Genomic DNA, 18,676 nt, shown 5'->3' on the forward strand with positions numbered 1-18,676 from the left:
TCATAAAAAACAAATACAAGTTTCTTTTTTTTTAAAAATCAATTTATTTTTGGCTGCATTGGGTCTTCGTTGCTGCACGTGGGTTTCTCTAGTTGTGGCGAGCAGGGGCTACTCTTCGTTGCGGTGTGCAGGCTTCTCATTGCGGTGGCTTCTCTTGCTGCGGAGCACGGGCTCTAGGCGCACAGCCTTCAGTAGGTGGTGGCATGTAGGCTCAGTAGTTGTGGCTCGCAGGCTCTAGAGCACAGGCTCAGTAGTTGTGGTGCATGGGCTTAGCTGCTCTGCAGCACGTGGGATCTTCCTGGACCAGGGGTCGAACCCATGTCCCTGGCATTGGCAGGCGTATTCTTAACCACTGCGCCACCAGGGAGGGAAGTCCCCAAACGTAAGTTTCTGATTGCCTTTAGATAATACCACTGAACTCTGTAACAAATGACAAAACTCAAAACCTGATTACTTCACCCAGATCAACAGGAATCAATTACATGGGACTGAAGGAACTGATGAATATGATTTATAACTTTATGACTTTGGGAAATACACTAGCTTTAATCTTTGTTTTTCAAAAAAACCTTTTCTCTTATGCTATGATGTACAACAAGTTGATAAGGTATACCTTTGTAAACAAAGATGAAACATTTATCTTTTTCTCTCTACCTGTTCCTGCCAAAATTTGGCCCCTCCAGCTGGCCCGCCTGTGGACTTGATGGTTTACTGCAACTGGATTATAACTAGTTATACTAATAATTGTTTTAATTTGTTGTTTCCAAATTGTTTATACTTCGTGTCTCCCTGCTGCACTAAGACTTTGTCAATATTACTAGCTGCATTACTTATATCCTGTCTATTTTATAAGATTGTTGTCTCTTACAGTACCCAGTGTGTAACCAGGCCTCCAACAAAATTGATGATGGCTAAACATCTTGAGGAAACATCACATTTATGACTCTTATAGAATAATTGTAATAGTGTGATTCTAGGTACGGGAAGGAGCAAAAAGGGAACACATTTCCTGGATCATAGTAGACTAGTAAGACAGACGATCCAGAGAATCTTTAATTATCAACAGGGCCTAATCTGGAAACTAGCACCTGGAGTGACACATCAACAAAAATTTTCACCTGATCTCGGATGCGCCTCCTAGTGCCATGGGACAAAATTTGGTCATGAAATGTCTCCCAAATATTGGTCAAATTTCCAACCAAGAGGAGGATCTGAGAAATGGAGTATTTCCCGCTATATCAGTAAACAAAGGATGCCACACTCATCAGTGATTGCAGCCACCACTGATGTGAGCTGGTGAGCCCTGAGGGAACTCAGGAAGGAAAGAATACCTGCCATCGAGCAGCCATCAGACTGCAGCCACTCCCTACGGTGAGCCCTGAGGAAACTCAGGATGTGAAAACATAGGATATTGGCCCCAGACGGCTGAGGTGCATATCAAAGGAAAGATTTCAGTGAGCCCAGACTCTTGCATCTTCCCATATACAGAAAAGCACTAAATTCCTAAACTTGGGATATCTGGTTTTCTTTAATTAACAACAATCTTTTGATGTTCAGACCACCTGCCCTTTGTTGCAAAACTTCTGTATAACCTGGCTCCCCCCTCACCTTGTCGGAACAGTTCTTTCAGGGTTATTTGAGATGCTGCCTCCTGAGTTTGAAGTCTTAAGAATTCCCGCTGAATAAAACATAACTCTCAACTTTTAGGTTGTGAATATTTTTTAAGTCGACAACTGGAAGGAAAAGGAACCACTGGGCACTTGATGGGGACAGAACTGAGGCCAGCCTGGTGCTCTGTGACAGCTCATTTGCAGACAAGTCTGGTGTGGAAGGCAGCTCCCTTCCATCTGGCAGAAGATGCTTTCCCTGGACCCCACTTCCCAGGCACCCCTGAACCGAACAGGAGGGGGAGACCACCGAGTGGCCACCCTTCAGCCCTTACGTGCCCTCCGTGTGGCTTTGGTGCGGTCACTGCGATGATCTGAGATGTCTCTGGCAATCACGTCGGTGGGAGCACTGAACCGTGGGGAGAGCAGGGCTGACTGTGGGCCTGGGCGGAAGAAGCCTGGCCATCAGAGCTCCTCTTTGTTGCTGTCGAAGGGCGAGACCGGAGGCCCTGGAGCCAGAGGGTGCTGTCCTGGCCCGTGGTTGCCAGGTTGCTGGCCGCCGTCCCCTCGGCCCACAGTGGCATAGTCCCACAGGAGCCCGCTCTCCACGCCGTGCTGGTGGAGGCTCTCGGTTCCCACGAGCCCCTGTTTTCTCAGGTACCCCTGCTGGCAAAAGGGTGGCAGCTTCTGGCGTGTTAGGGCGAATAGGAAACAGGACTCTGCACAAAAGCAAGAGATCGGGCTGAGAGGTGTGGGGAGAGGTGCAAGGGGAGGGGTGCCAATGCCCCAGGGGCCTCACCCGGTTCTCTCCATCCGCTGAGCCTGGGAGCTGACTTTTCTGGGTATCTCACGTCTGACCTGGGTAGCCGTGGATCTCATCCCTCCCTGAGGTTCCAAGACTGGGAGGCTCCCTAACATTTTGGAAAAACAAGGCTCCAAAGGAAAGCAAACCAAAGAGACGTCTCAGCTCCCAGAGGTGGGAGGCCCGCATGCTGCTGTGCGTGGCGCCAGCAGGGTGGGAGCTCAGCCACCCAGGAGCAGTCCCTCAACCTTCTCTTCCAGGAGCCACCCCGGGGGGGCTGGGAACTTGGTGGTCAGTTCCATTTTGAGCTCAGAGTTCCCTGCAAAGATTTATTCCCTCAACAATGTCTGAGCTGCAAATACTGTGTGTAAAGCACAATTCTAAGCACTGTGGGGGACATAAAGATAAAACTGCTAGACCCTCGTCTGTGCCACAGCAGAACGCTGGTGTGTAGGTCAAATCTGATCAATGAAGAAAGAGCTGTGGATACATGTTATTTAGAAATATTAAGAGACAACCAGAAGAGCTAGAAGTCATCCCTTCTGGGGAATGGGAATGGAAGTGGGTAAAAAAGCCTTTTAGCTAAGTACTTATATAACTTTGAACACAGGGTGGGCTCAATCTTCTAAGGGATTTAGGGACAGGATGGGAAGATGGAGTGAGTGTCAGAAAACCATCTGGAGTCTCTTGCCTCAGTGAATGGGCACATTACCAAAGGATGCTGTAAGGCTCACACGAGTGATCAGGCTGTGAGGTGCCACAGGGAAACTATTTCCTACCTTACCTCTGACTTGTAGTACAGAGGGCCCCTGCCAGAATGGTCCATGACCGTCCTCTCTGAGCAGGGACGGTAGCAGATGTGGGAGAGGACAGAGGGGGGCAGTGAGGTGGCCTTTCAGCAAGCACCTCCTCCTATGCCATACGTCACCCCTTCTGCAGGGGCCAGGGGGTGGAGAAGCCCAGCAGATCTGGGTCCAGAACTAGCGACCGCACATCCACTAACCAGGTGGAGGGAAAGCCTACCCTCTTGCCAGCTGGCCCTTTGTGGGGAGGATTCCTTCAAGTTCAAGGCAGTGACACTTAGTGGCTTGTACTGTTGAGTATATCTAGGGAGTAGGAGCCAGGAGGCTGCAGGGCCTGTGATGATGGGTCGGCAGGAGCCATAACTCAGGGTAGGAATACACTCCCTAAGAGGCAGTGGCATCTCTGTGTACTCCAGAAACCTCGAGAAACAGACAGAGGTTTTGCAGCTGAGGTCTCTAGACCTATAGTGGGTAATTTCATGTGTAAGTGTATGGTCAGAGTTTATGTCTGCAGAATGCTAGTACTTCAAAGCTGCTTAGCCTCTGCTCTATGAATTACCACTGTTTGAGCACCTACACACATTTAGACTATTAAAGTATTGTTTTAAGCCATCTCCCTTAATATATACATTTTTATTTCAAGGTAGACTGAGGGATGAAAGAAGGACACCTGCTCTCTGACCCGTAGGCCGAGGACTGACCGTCTCTAACCTGGTTTGATATGAATAGTGCGTGATATACAATCACCGTTCAACAGATGTTTGCTGGACAGAAAAGAGTGGGTATCCTGGTAATTCAGGGGTTAAAAGAAAAAGACAAAAATGTGGCTTGTTTTGGTCAGTTCTTCCTCTGGATCGTGAGACTTCTCTCCCCAAGTCCCTCTTTGGGTTTGACTGTCAGAGCTATCTTCCATCCAGTTCACCAATTTTCCCTTCATCTCTGTCTAATGTGCTACTAACCTTGACACTGAGTTTCCAATTACAAATTTGTATTTTCATTTCCGGAAGTTCTATTTGGACCTTTCTCAAAGCTGCCCAGTCAATTCTGGTAGTCCTACCCTCTCATTCTATCTTCAGTAATCTCTCTTTTAGTTACTTACAGGTTTTGGAAGTACTTTACATCCTCTCTCTGACCATGCCATTTCCCACAGTCTTTGTAGGTTTCACCCTACAGTGTGTTGCTTCTGCTGACACGCCCTCATGGTAGTTTGTATCCTCATGTGTTAAGTGATTTCTGCTTGGGAGCTCACGTTCCTGGGAACTTTATCTGGGGGAATTCTTTGAGGCCTAGTTTTAAGGTATGTGTCCTCACAGAAGATGCACATTGACTTCGGTGATTTCTGCACCACAACGATAGTGTGAACTTTGGCCCCAAACTCATATGAGTGAGGCCTAGTGGATGGAAATTCTCAGGGGAGATTTTCCCCCCACTCCACCCAGAGCCAAAAAGCGTGTGTCTCCTCTCTCTCTCTCTCTCGGGAGTGCTTTCTGCCTTCTACTTTACCTACTGAGATCCCAGCACTATTTAAAGGTCTCTGTACAGACATCCTACCCTGCTCCAGCCTCGTCTTCCCAGCTCCAAGTGCTGGGCAGTTACCCGGGCTCTAGGCCACTGACAATCAGCAGGTATCCCTTACCCAGCGGTGGGTTTGTGCTTTTCTTGGTGTTTGGCCTCTGGGGGGGTTCCCTTATTTTCCTGCCATTTTTTAAAAAAAGACATTTTGTTCAGTGTTTGCAGGTGTGCTGTACCGGGAGGGGGTTTCTGTGAACACGGAGTCCTCCCGTTGTAGGAGATGGAAGTCTTGGGTCTGGGTTTCTAGACGCACATCCTAAAGTTCCACAGGGCACGGATCTACCTGGTCTTCTTCACCCTCCAGCTCAGCCCCTTTGTCCTTCGGGAAACTTAAGTTACCTGCATAGAAGCTCCGGAGATCAGTGTCCAAGCAGTTCTCCAGGAAGCGCCTCAGGGGCAGAATGTGCCCCACCGGGGCCGTCCAGTCCGTCAGGAAATCTTCCACGATGTGGTGGATGGCCGTGGGCCGCGGCAGAGGCCAGCCTGCGGGGCGGAACCTCACCTCCTGCTCTGCGGGGAGGAGAAAGGGCGCCGCGTCGGAGCCGAGCGCGGGGCTTCCATTCCCAGGGCCACATCCCAGCTGCCTGCCCCCCAGCCCCTCGCGCTCAGCCTTCCTGATGCGCCCCTGCATGGGCCATGGTCAGCCTGTTCAGCTGTCCTTCCAAATGTCTGGAAGGCGGACGTGAGGGAGACGGACTAGACTAGACTCCTCCCCTGCACTGTCGGCGGGCAGAACTAAGACCAGTCACTTGAACTTGGCTTGCTTCTAAGACTTACGTGAGCTGAGGTGTATTGTGGCTGCTTTGAAACTGGCCTTTCTGTGAGGAGACCCGGGGTCCTGCATCCGAGGGGTCTTAGGGTCCCTCTAGTGCAGTCGCCTACCTGGTGGGTGCCCTTCTGCGTGTCCCTGCCACAGGGCACCAAGCCGTGACCATCCCTGCATCGGGAAACTCTGGGAGGTGGCCCATCCCCGCCTCGGCAGCTTTCAGGATGCGCTGCTCCTTTAGAGGGAATGTCAACCTGCGCTCCTGTCACGTCTACCTGTTGACACTACCTCCGCCCTTCGGAACGACCTCTAGTTTTAGATCATCCTCTTCCAGGGGACATCCCTTCAAGTTTGGAAGCAGGAGTCGTGTTCCCCAGGTCGGGCATCATTCGGTGGCTACTCCGTGCCGGGCACCATGCTGGCGTTGTGCTGTATCATCTCATTAACCCTCATCCTACAAGCAGGGTACCGTGGCCACCCCCATTTCACACCCGAGCAAGCTGAGGCTCAGCGGGGCTAAGTAATGGTCCAAGGTCACACAGCGAGGAAAGGACGGCCCTGGGAACACTGCCCAGCTCTCCTGCTCCCCTCCTGCGCTAACCAGTTCCCCTTCCCTTTCCTGTTCCTTCTAAGAGTCAGTCCCCAGATCCCCGCTCCCCACTCCACGGTCAGCCTCCCTCGGAGACAGCAACAACAGTGTCCCTCTGACGACGTGGTGCCTGGAGGTGATGACGCCGCTCCACGCGTGGCCTGCCCAGGTCGACGTGTGGGCCAGAATCTGGGAATAGCATTTATCGTTCTTGGACCATCTGCCCCATTTAGGCTCTAGGCAGAGCCCCTAGCGGCCCCCCTTCTGTCAGCTGAGGGCGCTGCATGACAGCTTAATGGCGCTGGGGTCCGAGGAGTGCCCTCGCTCGGGGGAGAGCGGAGACCCAGCTCACCGGTGGGGAGGTGCCTGTAGTAGTAGATGACAGGATGGAGGAAGTTAGACAGCCAGGCGTCTTCCGTGTGCCCCACAGAGCGGTCATAAAAGAAGACATCCTTGTCGGGCCCAGAGAAATTCCGGCCGTACTCCATATTGATGACGAAGAGCCCGTGCCTTGCCCTTCTTCCTGTGATTGTCTCCAGCTGGGCCAGCATCTGCATGGGGAACTCCTCCAGGTACTCAAAAGCAGTGGCATTCCTGGGGACAGGGGCAACACGGCGGGGGTAAGACCCTCAGTGCTGCGGCAGAGGTGACAGGCGTGTGCGTGCGCCTGCCTCTCCTGCCTAGAAGCGCCCCACAAACAGCGTACAGACGCTGATCAGGCCTGCGCGTCTCACTTGAATATTACTGTTACAGCTGAGCCCTGACTTACACTGGGGAGAGAAGACAGAAGACGCTGAGTAACCTGAGTGGGTATCTGGGGAGAGGGTGAGCCAGGCTGAGAGACCAGTGGTGGAGAAGCCCTAGGAGTGAGTGAACACCCTGGCATGTTCAAGGGACAGGAAGAAGGCCAGTGTGGCTGGAGTGGAGCCGAGGGGGAGGGGAGGGGAGGGGAAGTCGGCAGGGGCAGGTCAAGGAGGGCTGTGCGTGCCACGATGGGAACGTCGGGTGTCATCTGGGCTGGGAAGGGAAGCTGCAGGCCTTGGGAGGATAGTGAACAGAACTGAATTCGAGTGATTCAAGTTTTAAAAGAATCACTCTGGGTCTTCCCTGGTGGCACAGTGGTTAAGAATCCGCCTGCCGATGCAGGGAACACGGGTTCGATCCCTGGTCCGGGAAGACTCCACATGCCGTGGAGCAACTAAGTTCGTGCGCCACAACTACTGAGCCTGCGCTCTAGAGCCCATGAGCCACAAATGCTGAGCCTGCGTGCCACAAGTACCGAAGCCTGCACGCCGGGAGCCCGTGCTCCGCAACGAAGAGTAGCCCAACTCGCCGCGACTAGAAAAAGCCCGCATGCACCACCGGTCAAAAAAAAAAAAAAAAGAATCACTCCGGCCACCATGTTGAGAGCAGACCGTGGGGTCAAAGGTGAGAGGCTGCTGTATCAGTGGAGGTGAGAGATGCTCATGGTCCAGACCAAGGTGGCAGTGGAGGGGCTAGTGAGAGGCAGATTCTAGACACAGTTTGAAGGTAGAGCTGATGGGACCTACGGATGCTGTGAATGCGGTGAATGGGTATGAAAGAGAGAGGAGTCAAGGGTGATGGGGGTTTTGCTCTGAGCACCGCTGAGTTTCCTGCATGTCCCTGAACTCGAGGTGCTGCTGCACTCGCTGGCTTTGGACCAGGCCGTTCCCTCTGAGGCGTCTCTCCTGCCCCGTGTCCTTTCAGGACCAGCCCCACTGCTCACCACCCCCAGCTCTTCTCCCTGCCCTGCTCTGCATGGTTTCTTTCTCAGGCAGCGTCCTCTGTGATCTGCTGCTCATCACTTGATCGATAAGGAGCCGACACGGTCTGGCCCAAGGAGCTCTTAAATCCACGCAGGTGGTGATCCGTCATCACTGCAGTTCACTGCTCGTCTGTTTGGTACCAGATGCTTTGCTACCAGTTACCTTTACTCCTTCCTACAGCCCTGCAAGGTAGGTATTATTAGCTCTATTTTGCAGGTGAGAGAAAGGCCCAGAGAGGCTAACTAACTTGCCCCAGATCACACTGGTGGAAGTGGCAAAGCTGCAGTCACACCCACGTCTTGTCTGTCTGTCTGTCAGTAGAGCTTGTGGTGTTGACTTCACCGATTTCCCCAGAACAGACTGATCCCCACCCTCCCTGCCCACCCCACCAGCCATCTTCATCTTAGGAAAGAACCCCGGGCTCTTCCACGCATGCAACGGGAAGAGAGGAGCACGACGGCGTGTGAGGGGGAGGGCGGTGGGAAGGCGAGGGCTGGACTACTCACTCCTTCAACAGGACCGCGTCGGCCAGCACGCTGAACATCTGGTAGAGCCCGGAAGCCTCGTTGACGCGCCGGATGATGGCACTGGCCAGCTGTGTGATGGGGTGCTCGGTGGAGGGCCAGGTGACGCCGTGATGACGCCGCTCCAGCAGCCGGTGGACGGCGCGCACTGAAACGGCCAGAGGGAGGAATGGCACGCTGCCCTTAAGATGTTTGTTATCTTTCACCTCCGGGGCGGGGTGGGGGGGGGAGAGTGGGCGTGGGGGAAGCAGAGCCCCAGCAGCTCTGCACTCAGGACACGCTTGTATGCGCGGCTCCAAGAAGATGCCTTTAGAGCAGGGTCCGCACGTGTGTTCTGAAAAGGGCTGGACGGGAAGTGTTTCTGGCTTTGCAGCCCAGACGGTCTCTCTCACTTGACTCAATTCTGCCTCTGGTGGGAAAGCAGCCATAGAGGACCGCGAAACGAACGGGCACGGCTGGATTTGGTCCCCAGGCCCGAGACTGCCCACCGGCTTCAGGCCATCTGCATATGCAAGTCCTGCCACTGTCACCTCACACGTGATGCGTCCAAGCCAGACCCAGAGCCTTCCTCTGCAAGCTCTCCCGTCCCCGCAGCCCCCATGTCTATCAGAGACCCCCAGATGGAAAACCTCTGACTGCCCCCCACCCCCCGCACAGCCGAAATCCCCATCTGTTACTAAGTTCTACTTTGAGATGCTCCGTATATTTCTGGAAGGATAGAAAAGCAGCAGCTGTCTCAAACAACAGGGGGACATTTTCTGTGTACCTGGGGCTGCCCTTACACAGCTGTGACACTGGGGCACCACACACAGGTGCCTGCTCCTCGAAACGAATCAACACAACACCCAAATCCGGTAACGGCGAGGACACAGACAGACAGTTCACGTGATGGGAGACTGGGTGGACCAATGGTCACAGGAAAGGATGTTCAGCCTCACGAGACACACACAGACAGACATCCGGTTCTCTGGAGGAAACAAGGTTATGCTGCGTTTTGTGAAAGGATGAGGAATTACACAGCTAGGGAAATGTGGGAAGGGGGCCTGACAAAAGACGCATGGGTGCAAAAACATAAAACCTTGAGAAACTGGCACATTCTGAAAAGGAGGCGGGGGCCAGGCTGGGCAGGAGAGCTGGTGCCGGCTGCACGAAACTCTGGATGCCATGCCGAAGACCTGGCTGGGGAGCCCGTGGAGGTTTTTCTGTTTAAAGAACAGTGTTCTGGTGGGTACCAGAGTGGCTGGATGGGAAGCCAGGGGGACCAATGGCAGGAAGACCAGTCAGGAGAGACCAAGAGGTCCCAAGTCAGGCAAGTGAGGCTGGGATGGACTGGAGAGAGACAGGAGGGGGAGGGGCAGGGTTCCCAGCAGGCCCTACCTTCTGAGGTTACCATCTTTCATCTTGCTTTACTCTGCCTTGCTGTTTTCTACTTGTCTCCCTTGGGGACCTTTTTTTCAGCTGAATGATGAGCAAGGTCAGGCAGGATGTACTGTGTACAGCCACACTGCCCCTCCCTCTAGTGGGGTCCCCCGCTAGTAGGAGTGACCACAGCTCTTGGTGACCTGTCCATCCAGGATTGTTTCCCATTTGCCTGAAGCTTAGTGGTCAGATGGGAGCCTCAGAGTCAGACAGGTGTGGCTTCAAATGCCACCTCTGCCATCCACTGGCTGGGTGACTTTGGGTAAGTAACTTAACTTCTCTGTGCCCCAGTTTCCTTCTATGAAAAATGGAGTTGAAATAACAAGATGTCTCTTATGGGGCTGCTGGGAGAATTAAGAATGTGAGCTGGGGACAGAGGGAAGCAAGAGACATGGGGCAGTACCTGTCAGGACAGCAGGTGCAGGAAGGGTGACATGCACGGGAACGTGAGGAGGGTTTCTTGCTGGGGACACAGCTAGAGAGACAGACTCTTCCCATTCTGTGTGTGTGTGTGTGTGTGCGCCATTTGCAAATATTCTGGTAAACAGACAGCTAACAGTCTCGGTTTCTTTCCCTGACAACATGCAAAGGGTATAAAACATATCGTCTGGAAATCAACAGCAAAGCATGATTATCTTTCCCTGTCAAACTGGAAGGAGAGTGAAATGCAAAAAGTAGCATTAAGGCAAGTGAGGCATCACATTAAATATAGAAACATCAGGATGAAGGATGGTGGTGCGTGCCATTTGCAAATATTCTGGTAAACAGACAGCTAACAGTCTCGGTTTCTTTCCCTGACAACATGCAAAGGGTATAAAACATATCGTCTGGAAATCAACAGCAAAGCATGATTATCTTTCCCTGTCAAACTGGAAGGAGAGTGAAATGCAAAAAGTAGCATTAAGGCAAGTGAGGCATCACATTAAATATAGAAACATCAGGATGAAGGATGGTGTTTTTATGGTCAAATTAACTGGCCCATGTAACACTCGTCATGCAATAAAGCACCCATCCAATGGGGTACCCAGAGCACAGAAAATTGGTACCCTTAGTACCGAGAGTTTTGAAAAAGAACTGATATAATCTAGTTGCAACTTTTATTGAAATTTATTGATACCCAAAGAGTCTATGTGTACGTAATGCTTCACAGCTCCACGGTCTCCAGATATTACCTTATTTGGTCCTTACAACAGCTCTACGGGGTGAAGAGTTCACCTCATTTACAACTCTGACATCTGGGAGGGCCAACAGAGGCTTAGGGAGGTTATGAAACCTCACCCCTGAGACCACGCAGCTGCTTCCCCAGGTTAGCAGCCCCAAGCTCAGCAACCTTGCCAATCGTGGTGATGCGGGTAACACGCCACCCCCAGATGTACTTACTTTTACACCTTATCTGGTACCTCTCTAGATGTGTCCTCAGACCACGAGAACCCACTGCTGCCTGCCCCGCAGGGAATTTATGACAATCAACTGCTGTTAAGTAATCCCTTTAAGGCTGCTTTAAGGGAATCAGGCGTGTCTTTACAAACCTTGGGGACGGTTCTGTCTGGGGACAGCGGCCCTCTCTGCCGGGCTCACCTGTGTATCGGAATCCATGGATGAAGCCCCCAGCAGATTTCCGGTAATCCACGGAGTGGCTGGCGGTCCCCAGGACAAAGAGGCCCCGGCTCCCTTTGGACTCATAGCTGGCTTTGACCAGGGGGTACTTCTTGCTGAGCTCACCCCCTGCAGAGAGTCGGAGGGACCTGTGAGTGGAAAGGGATGTGAATAAAAATCGCTGCTATGTATGAAACACTTTTTACAGGCTTGGCACTGAGCTACGTGCCTACACTCCTGCTCAAATTTAATCCACACCATGACCCTAGGAGGCAGGCGTGACGATATCCATTTAACAGACAGAGTAACTGAGGTTCACGTTAAAGATGTGGTGGGTCAGGGACAGAGCCAGGATTCAAGCCGCACTGGAGGCTGGGCTCTGGGTCCCTGTGTGACCTGATGGTACAGGAGGATCTGTTCAAGCCCTCTGGCGCCTCCTTGTCCACCTGGGCCTTGACCAGAGAGCTTTGCTGAGAGATCCAGCTCCTCCCCTCTGTTCGGACTCACCTGCTGAAAATGGAGAAGTCGAAGTTCCAGCCCAGGCAGCGGATGACCCGGTCGTAGGCCACGCGCAAGGCGAAGTTGTCGTTATCGTCCTGGGGGAGGGGGACGGCGTCGGCACTCCGGTTGCCTTCCTCCAGGAAGAATTTCAGGGTGACGTGGAACTTGCCCTCGTGGTCCTTCAGAACGGCCAGATCCGTCAGGTCAGACTCGAGCAGCCCGTCCAGGGACTTCAGTTGGTAGGTGTCCAACAGGCCATTGTTGACGGCCCTGGGGCCCAAGGGGAATGTCAGGAGAGAGAAAGAAGTCTGTGCCGGGTAGGGAAGCCTCAGGGGCCAGGGTGGTTAGTCGGGCGGGGGTCAGGGGCTGGCAGCACAGCACACACAGGTACCTGGCCCAGCCTACCTGAGGTCGCCGACGTAGTGGGTGGCCCAGGAGAGCCGGACCCGGGAGCGGCTCAGCATGTGGATAAAGTTGGTGACACCCAAGATGTTCTCCGCTGTCTCAAAGGCCGAGTTCCCCCGGCCCAGGATCAGCACATTCTGACCCACGAAGTCCTTGGGATCCACGGACACGGACTCATAACCGTCCACGTATTCGGAGCCAGGGAAGTCAACCTGGTTGGGGACTGACAAGCCAGTGGCCACGAGAAGGACGCTGCAGGTGGGGGACAGAGGAAGGATGGCTTAGCCTCTCAGCTAGGAGACCACGGAGTGAAAATCCCTCTTTGGACCTGCCGCCTGGCTCGCCCACCTCACCCAGACTGCTGGCTCCTAAAAGAAAGCAGGTCGTTCATTTATTCACCCACCTCCTGACCTGTCCCAGTGCACCGGAGACCTTACCCTGGCCTCTCACTGAGTGATCCAGTGCGTGCAGTTTCCTTTACACCTTCTTGGGATTATACCAAACGTGAGAATTGGTTTTACTTTCTGACTTTGGAGAGGGTGACGCCATGAGTAATGGACTAATTCACTTAATTTTGAACATGGCAGCCTCACCAAGTACCACCCTCGTCATGAAAATGAAACTAGACGTGCTGCTTCCCCCTTTCTTACGTGCCTGGCAGATGCAGAATCTGCTGAGTGGTGATTCTGTACGAGGCCCTGTACTAAGTGCTTTCTGCCTCATCTTACTGCTCAAAGCAGCTCTGCATTGGTATTATTCGGCCTGCTCTACAGGTGAGGAGATGCAGGCTCCACGTGGGCCCCTCACCTCCACAGCTCCTTAGACAGCAGAGCCAGAATCTGACCACAGGTCAGCCTAATTCCAGAGTCTTGCTCTTTCTACTGGTGGGGATTACAATCCTGTGGTGGACAGGCTGGGAGCTGGACCCTGCCGGCCTGCAGAGGAATGGTTTGATCACAAGGTAGTTTCGAAAACAGGACCGGGTGGCCTGGAGAAGGGGCCTGGGCAGCCTCTGTGGCCCCTTGCTTTCTGGCCTGTCCACTTGCTCACATCTGAATCCCCTACACTGTAGCACTGCCGCCTAAGATGCGAGGGTCCAAACTGGCCCAACCCTTCTCTCCTTGGGCTGTAACAAGCAAGGAGCAAGGCTGAGCCTCTGGCAAAAGGCATGAGAAAATGAACCGTGATGGAGCACCTGCCTGGAGCCAGGTGCTAGGCTGACGGCCGGGAAGGGAGAGACAGTCAGGCACAGCGTTAAGAACACAGGCTTCAGCGTCAGGAAGATGTGAGCTCAAGTGGCAGCTGCACCCCTTATTAGCCGTGTGACACAGCACCAGTTACTTAACTTCTCTGAGCCTCAGTTCTTCATCCGTAAAATGGGGATCCGTGAACCTCCCTCAAAGGGTCCTTGTGAGGATTAGACAAGCACGGTATAACATATAACTCTGAATTTGGGTTCTCTACATTATGCTAAGCTTTCTCCCAAGTCAAAGCGAGCTAAAACTGAATCCGGCAGCACTGCCTGTTGGCCCTCCTTCTCATTCAGTTCAGAAACCCTACTGAGCCTGTCTAACACTTGCTGGACACTTGCCAGTATTTCTCAGAATGTATTTTGGGGAACACGAGTTCTAGGAGATGCTCTTCAAAAAGGGTTTTGTGGGTGCATAAGCTCAGACAATGCTCAGTACCCAACGTTGGAGTCCTTCAGTGAATGTGAAGATACTGAAGACTGAAAAATCCTGGAGAAAAGAAATGGTCAGGATTTCCAAGTATCTTTGAGTACATACATTTCTAGGAAACACTTGGGAAATGATGGCTGAACTGAACCTCTTAGCACTGGATTTCAGTGGGAGCAAGGATGGGCAGAAATGCCTCTTTCCCCCCATTTCTCCCACACCTACGGGCCAACCAATGGGTTTCCTTCTTCCAGGGAAGGCACTGGCTTCAGCAGGTGAGCTCTGGAGCCCGGTTCCTTACCTACACTGGTATGCCTGGCCCTTGTGGTCGGTCAGGATGAAGTAATGGCCATTCCAGGCCCGCTGATCCTTGTTCAAAGTGACGTGGGCAATGGTTGTGTTGTACAGCACGTGGAGCCCCAGCCGCTCTGCGAAGTCGCCCAGGTAGCGCACCATGTCGCCGGCATCGGGGAAGTAAGCGTTGGAGTAGTGTCTGAAGAGCAGCCGGGGGTCGTGGCTGAGCAGAGAGTTCCAGTCATGGCGGAGGTTGAACTCGGCGTTGGCCTTGCCTGTGTACCGCTTGTTGATGCTGATGAGCTTGCGGTGCCGGGGGTAGCGCGTGAAGAAGCTGCCCGGTCCCGGGGCGCGTTCGAACACGGCGTAGTCCCTGCCGGCCCGCTGCAGGAAGTAGGCCATCTGCAGCCCCGCGGGCCCGGCACCCAGGACACAGTAGTCCCGGTGCGCGGGCACCGAGGCCTGGGCGGGGCACGGGGAGAGAGCCGGCTGCAGGGCGATGGTCAGGAGCAGCCCTGGGAGGCCCCACAGCAGGGCCGCGGCGGAGAGGCCCATCCTACGGCAGACCAGAGAGGTGAGGCCTCGGACCACGAAGGCCCCTCGAGGCCCGCGGACGTGAGCCAGGAACTGGGGACCCAGAAAGGCAGGGGCTTGCCGGAGCCCTCACTGCGACTTGGGGCGCAGCCAGGACCAGAACCCAAGGACCTCTGAACTCATTTGCCCCGACTCCATCGTTTCAAGCTCGGATCTGGGCTCCCCCCAGGAGTCCCGAGCCCCTCCATCTCCCTCAGGACCTTAGTTCCCAAGCGCGCCAGACTCCTTATTGCCATGGTAATAAGAGGCTGGGTGTTTTCTCCAATTTCCCCTAATTCCAGGGATGCCCAACACCACCCTAGGGACTCCCAAGGCCAGACCCTCGAGGGTCACGTCTTTTTGGCCGCGCCCCCGCGCTCCCGCCTCCAGCCTGAAGGAGGTGCGGTCTGCAGGTCCCCGTCCCACACCCGGGTCTCTTCGGTCACGTGACAGGGATGCCCCGGCACACCGGCCCGCGGAGTAGCGCGAGGCCACCCTCCTTCGCGCGCGCTGAATCCGGGAGCCGCTCCCCACGCGTGCGCGGTGCCCACGCCCGCAGCTCCCGCCTCCCCGGCCCGCCAGTCCACCCCCCGCACAGAGCTCGAACCTCCCAGCCGCTCCGTAGACAGCCCGCAGCCAAGTCAGGCCGTGCTCGGCCTGCCCGCGCCGCCGCGGCGGCCCCGCCCCGCCCCGCCCCGCCCGTCCCGCCCGTCCCGCCAATGGCAGGGGGCGGGGTCACGTGGCGGTGCGCGTCATGCGGGGCTGGGCTGTCGGGTTCTGGGCTCCGGGTAGCTCGCGAGAGCCGCGCACGTGCTGCTCCGCCAGCCGGCGCGCGCTGGCAGGTGGTGGCCCGACTGAAGATCAAATCTGGCAAGTGGCTTGGGGCTCTTTAATGCTGTGTCTTTCCACGTGTAAGGGAGGCACGGGAGCAGGCGACTTTTGGAGATAATCCCAGCTGTTACACTCCGTTACTGTAGCCAAAGACTAGTTGGGTACTCAGTACTTTGGAACCGGAAACCAGGTTGATGAAGCCAGGACGGATAAACAAATTAACTGGTGTTCGCTACAATGATTCAGTCTATTGTCTACTAAGAAACAGGACTGACCGGATCCTCCACCAGAAGAGGAAGGCCAGGGATTGTTTCCAGTAACGTAAATAGCTGACTGGCCAAATGGAATTTAGGGGTGATTTGCTTAAGGTCACACAGCTGAGAAGTGAAGTGTGACATTAGAACCCCCCATTTATACTCCAAATTATGAGCTCTTCCAGAAAGCTCGAGGATTGTAACGAAGCGGTAGGGGAGGCCAGCGTATATGTGATTTTGATGAAGGGGTACGTGCAACCAAGCACACATCTTGGAAGGTTGCTGCTGTTCACAAGGAATTAACAGCTTAGTTAATGGTTTTAGTTCTTCTCTAGGGATGGGAAAACGCACAAGAAACAGGGTTCAGAAGATTTTCTCTTGAAAATATCTGTCTGAAGGCTGGTTCTGCCACTTTTAGAGCAAAAAGCGCCTCGTCCCAATCCTCATCCTGAATTCCTTCAGGGGATCTTGTAGGTCAGCAACTGCAGTGGCTAATGACTTGATTCTTGTAGAACTGGGCGGCAGGTTACATTCTTTGTTTTACAATTGCTTCCCTTTCAGTCTTAATGTGTCGACCAAGGTCTGGGAGGCATTCTGTGACTGATTTGTCTCGTGGTGCTAGGAACGCTCATTCCCAGGCCGGGCAAAATTTACTGATAGGCCACTCCACGTGCTGTTGCTGGACTAGGCCCTGTTAACAGTAGCCAAAAGCCTCTGGACCACCTGTCTTACCAGTCTGTTATGGTTCAGGAAATGGTTCCCACCTGTTGTTTCTTCCCATATCTAGAGTTAGACTATTACAATCATTGATCTTATAGAATTGTATGTTTGTAATTGTTTCAAGTCGCCTAGTCATCATTATTTTTATTGGAGGTTCTGTCACGCATTTGGTAGTGCAAGAAACAATACTCTTATAAAATAGGCAGAACATGGGTAATATAGCTAGCAACATTAAGACGGTCATAAGTAAGTATTTAAGAACCTTCTTTAGGTGCAGGCTGTTATCTCCCCAGGTCACCTGACCAGTCTGTTCTGCCCCCATCACTGTCTTTAAGGGAAATGGCATATTGGCATCGTACATAAAGTTCACCAAAGGTGTCCGCAAGTACAGGGCGAGTGGAGGGTCACTGTGACCCCTTATAGGATTGAGAAAGGAATGTTTTCTTCCAAGGAGCTGCTGGCACCGGAAGAAAAATTGATCCTTATGGTTGAGCAGGCATCTCTGCCATAGGGGAGGTCTGGTTAATGCATAATGTGGATGCACAATGTACACTAGAGGCGAGGGAGGAGGTTGAAAGAGAAAAGGTTTAATGTTGAAATTTGTCTTGCCTTAAAATGTGAATTCTTATTTCGTCATGGGTCATGTAAACGAAGTGGCCTACGACAGTTCAGCGTAGAGACGCTTAAACACAAATCCGTGCTCATGCCCAGCAACGGTGGCCAAAGTGGAGGCAACACGGAGGATGACAGGATGACCCTGAACTGCCATTCAAGTGAACTGGATGACCAGGGCTGGCTTTCCAGAGGTGGGATGTGGATCCTGCAGGAGATTTACATGGGTAGAACACAGTGCAAGTATAGGAAGCCTCGAGGGGTGTTAAAGTAGTCCTGTGAGATGGGGCTGAGGGTTCTGGTGGGAAGGCAGCCATGCCTAGTGTGGAAAAACCCTGTGGTCTTCCAGCTTTGCATGGCTGGAGCTTCTTCTCATTACAAATCATCACTGGGACTTCTCTAGAAAAGTCTTCCTTGAGCTCTCACACCTAAGTACCCCCTAAGGAATGCCATTTATCTATTTTTTTCCTAGCCTGTATCAGCATCAGAGAAAAGCTCCATTAGAGCAGAAATGATCTTATTCACTATAGTGACCTCACAGCTTCCATCAGCATCTGACATACAGGAGGCCCTTAATATTTGTTGAATAAACACTGAAACCAGACAGACCAAAAATGAAGTTAGGGAAGTCTACTTAATAGTTGTGAAGATTATGAGAATGGGTGTGGGCAACTAATTAAGTACTTAAAACAGCTGCTGGTTGTATTTTGTATTGGGAAATTAGGACTGATAAAAGTACGGCAGGGCCTTCAGACTAGGCTGAGCCTCGACTGTAGGCCGCAGGATGCTATTGAAAGTTTAGAGTCAGGACTATTTACAGCAGTCAACTTGGTGGCCCCAAGCAAGACCAGATGGAAGTAGGGGATAGATGAAAGACATGAGGCATCTGGAGGCTGATGTAAGATGGTTTTAGAGAACGAGGCTGGAATTAACGTCCACCTGCCCACCTGCTCCGGCTAATCCTGCTGGGTTGCATCACGGGTCTGCAGGAGGCAGCTCGGGGAGTACCAGCCCGAACCTGAAACCCCATGACACTTGTCACACTACTTTAAAGTGAAGTTTGTAACGCTCCACCTACAATGAAAGCTCCCCAAGGAGCACATCTTATGCTCTGTTTTCCTAGTAACTCTGACAACACAGTCCAGTAAGTTTTTGCTTGCTTTCTGAGGCTCAATTATTTTGATTACAATTGTTAACTTTAGGACCGTTACCCAAAAGCTGAGCCAGTTTTCTCATCTGTGTAATGGTATGACTTCCACCAGCATTACAGTTCTGTGTCAGGGTCCGATGAGATATTTATAGAACATGCAGTATAACACGTGGCACGGTGTATCACTTCATAGTG

The 18,676-nt window shown here is 52.9% G+C and overlaps 1 protein-coding gene and 1 long non-coding RNA gene across 5 annotated transcripts in view; one reads left to right on the forward strand and one right to left on the reverse strand.

Moving 5' to 3' along the window:
* Positions 1–5,117, forward strand: part of LOC114484870 (uncharacterized) — a 36,832-nt gene extending 31,715 nt beyond the window's left edge. Inside the window, exon 3 of one of the 2 annotated variants that reach the window (XR_003678241.1) lies at positions 3,856–5,117. This is a non-coding gene — a long non-coding RNA (uncharacterized lncRNA). Of the gene's footprint in view, positions 1–1,707; positions 1,765–3,855 lie in introns of those variants that run through there. The other variant, XR_003678242.1, reaches the window with a different exon arrangement.
* FOXRED2 (FAD dependent oxidoreductase domain containing 2) lies at positions 2,060–15,593 on the reverse strand. 3 transcript variants are annotated; one of them, XM_024127517.3, is made up of 9 exons: positions 15,522–15,593; positions 14,349–14,897; positions 12,372–12,623; positions 11,973–12,236; positions 11,448–11,614; positions 8,433–8,598; positions 6,492–6,733; positions 5,124–5,294; positions 2,060–2,326 (listed from the first exon to the last, which is right to left on the reverse strand). In XM_024127517.3, the coding sequence occupies exons 2-9, from the start codon at positions 14,894–14,896 to the stop codon at positions 2,073–2,075; spliced, it is 2,064 nt and encodes a 687-aa protein (XP_023983285.1). In that variant the 5' UTR covers position 14,897; positions 15,522–15,593; the 3' UTR covers positions 2,060–2,072. The 3 variants fall into 3 exon arrangements, with proteins under 3 accessions (XP_023983285.1, XP_054938382.1, XP_028339845.1); XM_055082407.1 differs by having other exon boundaries at positions 2,235–2,326; positions 5,124–5,289; XM_028484044.1 differs by lacking the exons at positions 2,060–2,326; positions 5,124–5,294 and adding an exon at positions 5,305–6,328.
* Positions 15,594–18,676: the final 3,083 nt, after the last annotated feature.

This window comes from Physeter macrocephalus, unplaced genomic scaffold (genome assembly GCF_002837175.3).
Source record: "Physeter macrocephalus isolate SW-GA unplaced genomic scaffold, ASM283717v5 random_110, whole genome shotgun sequence".
In the NCBI taxonomy this organism is placed as follows: Eukaryota; Metazoa; Chordata; class Mammalia; order Artiodactyla; family Physeteridae; genus Physeter; species Physeter macrocephalus.

Excerpts from the sequence above, each read along its gene's own strand:
- FOXRED2 (XM_024127517.3), bottom strand. The coding sequence starts at position 14,896 with ATGGGCCTCTCCGCCGCGGCCCTGCTGTGGGGCCTCCCAGGGCTGCTC. Across the intron at positions 8,599-11,447 it reads CCATGGATTCCGATACACAG|TGCGCGCCGTCCACCGGCTG; the intron begins GTGAGCCCGGCA and ends TGGCCGTTTCAG. Across the intron at positions 6,734-8,432 it reads GACGCGGTCCTGTTGAAGGA|GAATGCCACTGCTTTTGAGT; the intron begins GTGAGTAGTCCA and ends CCCTGTCCCCAG.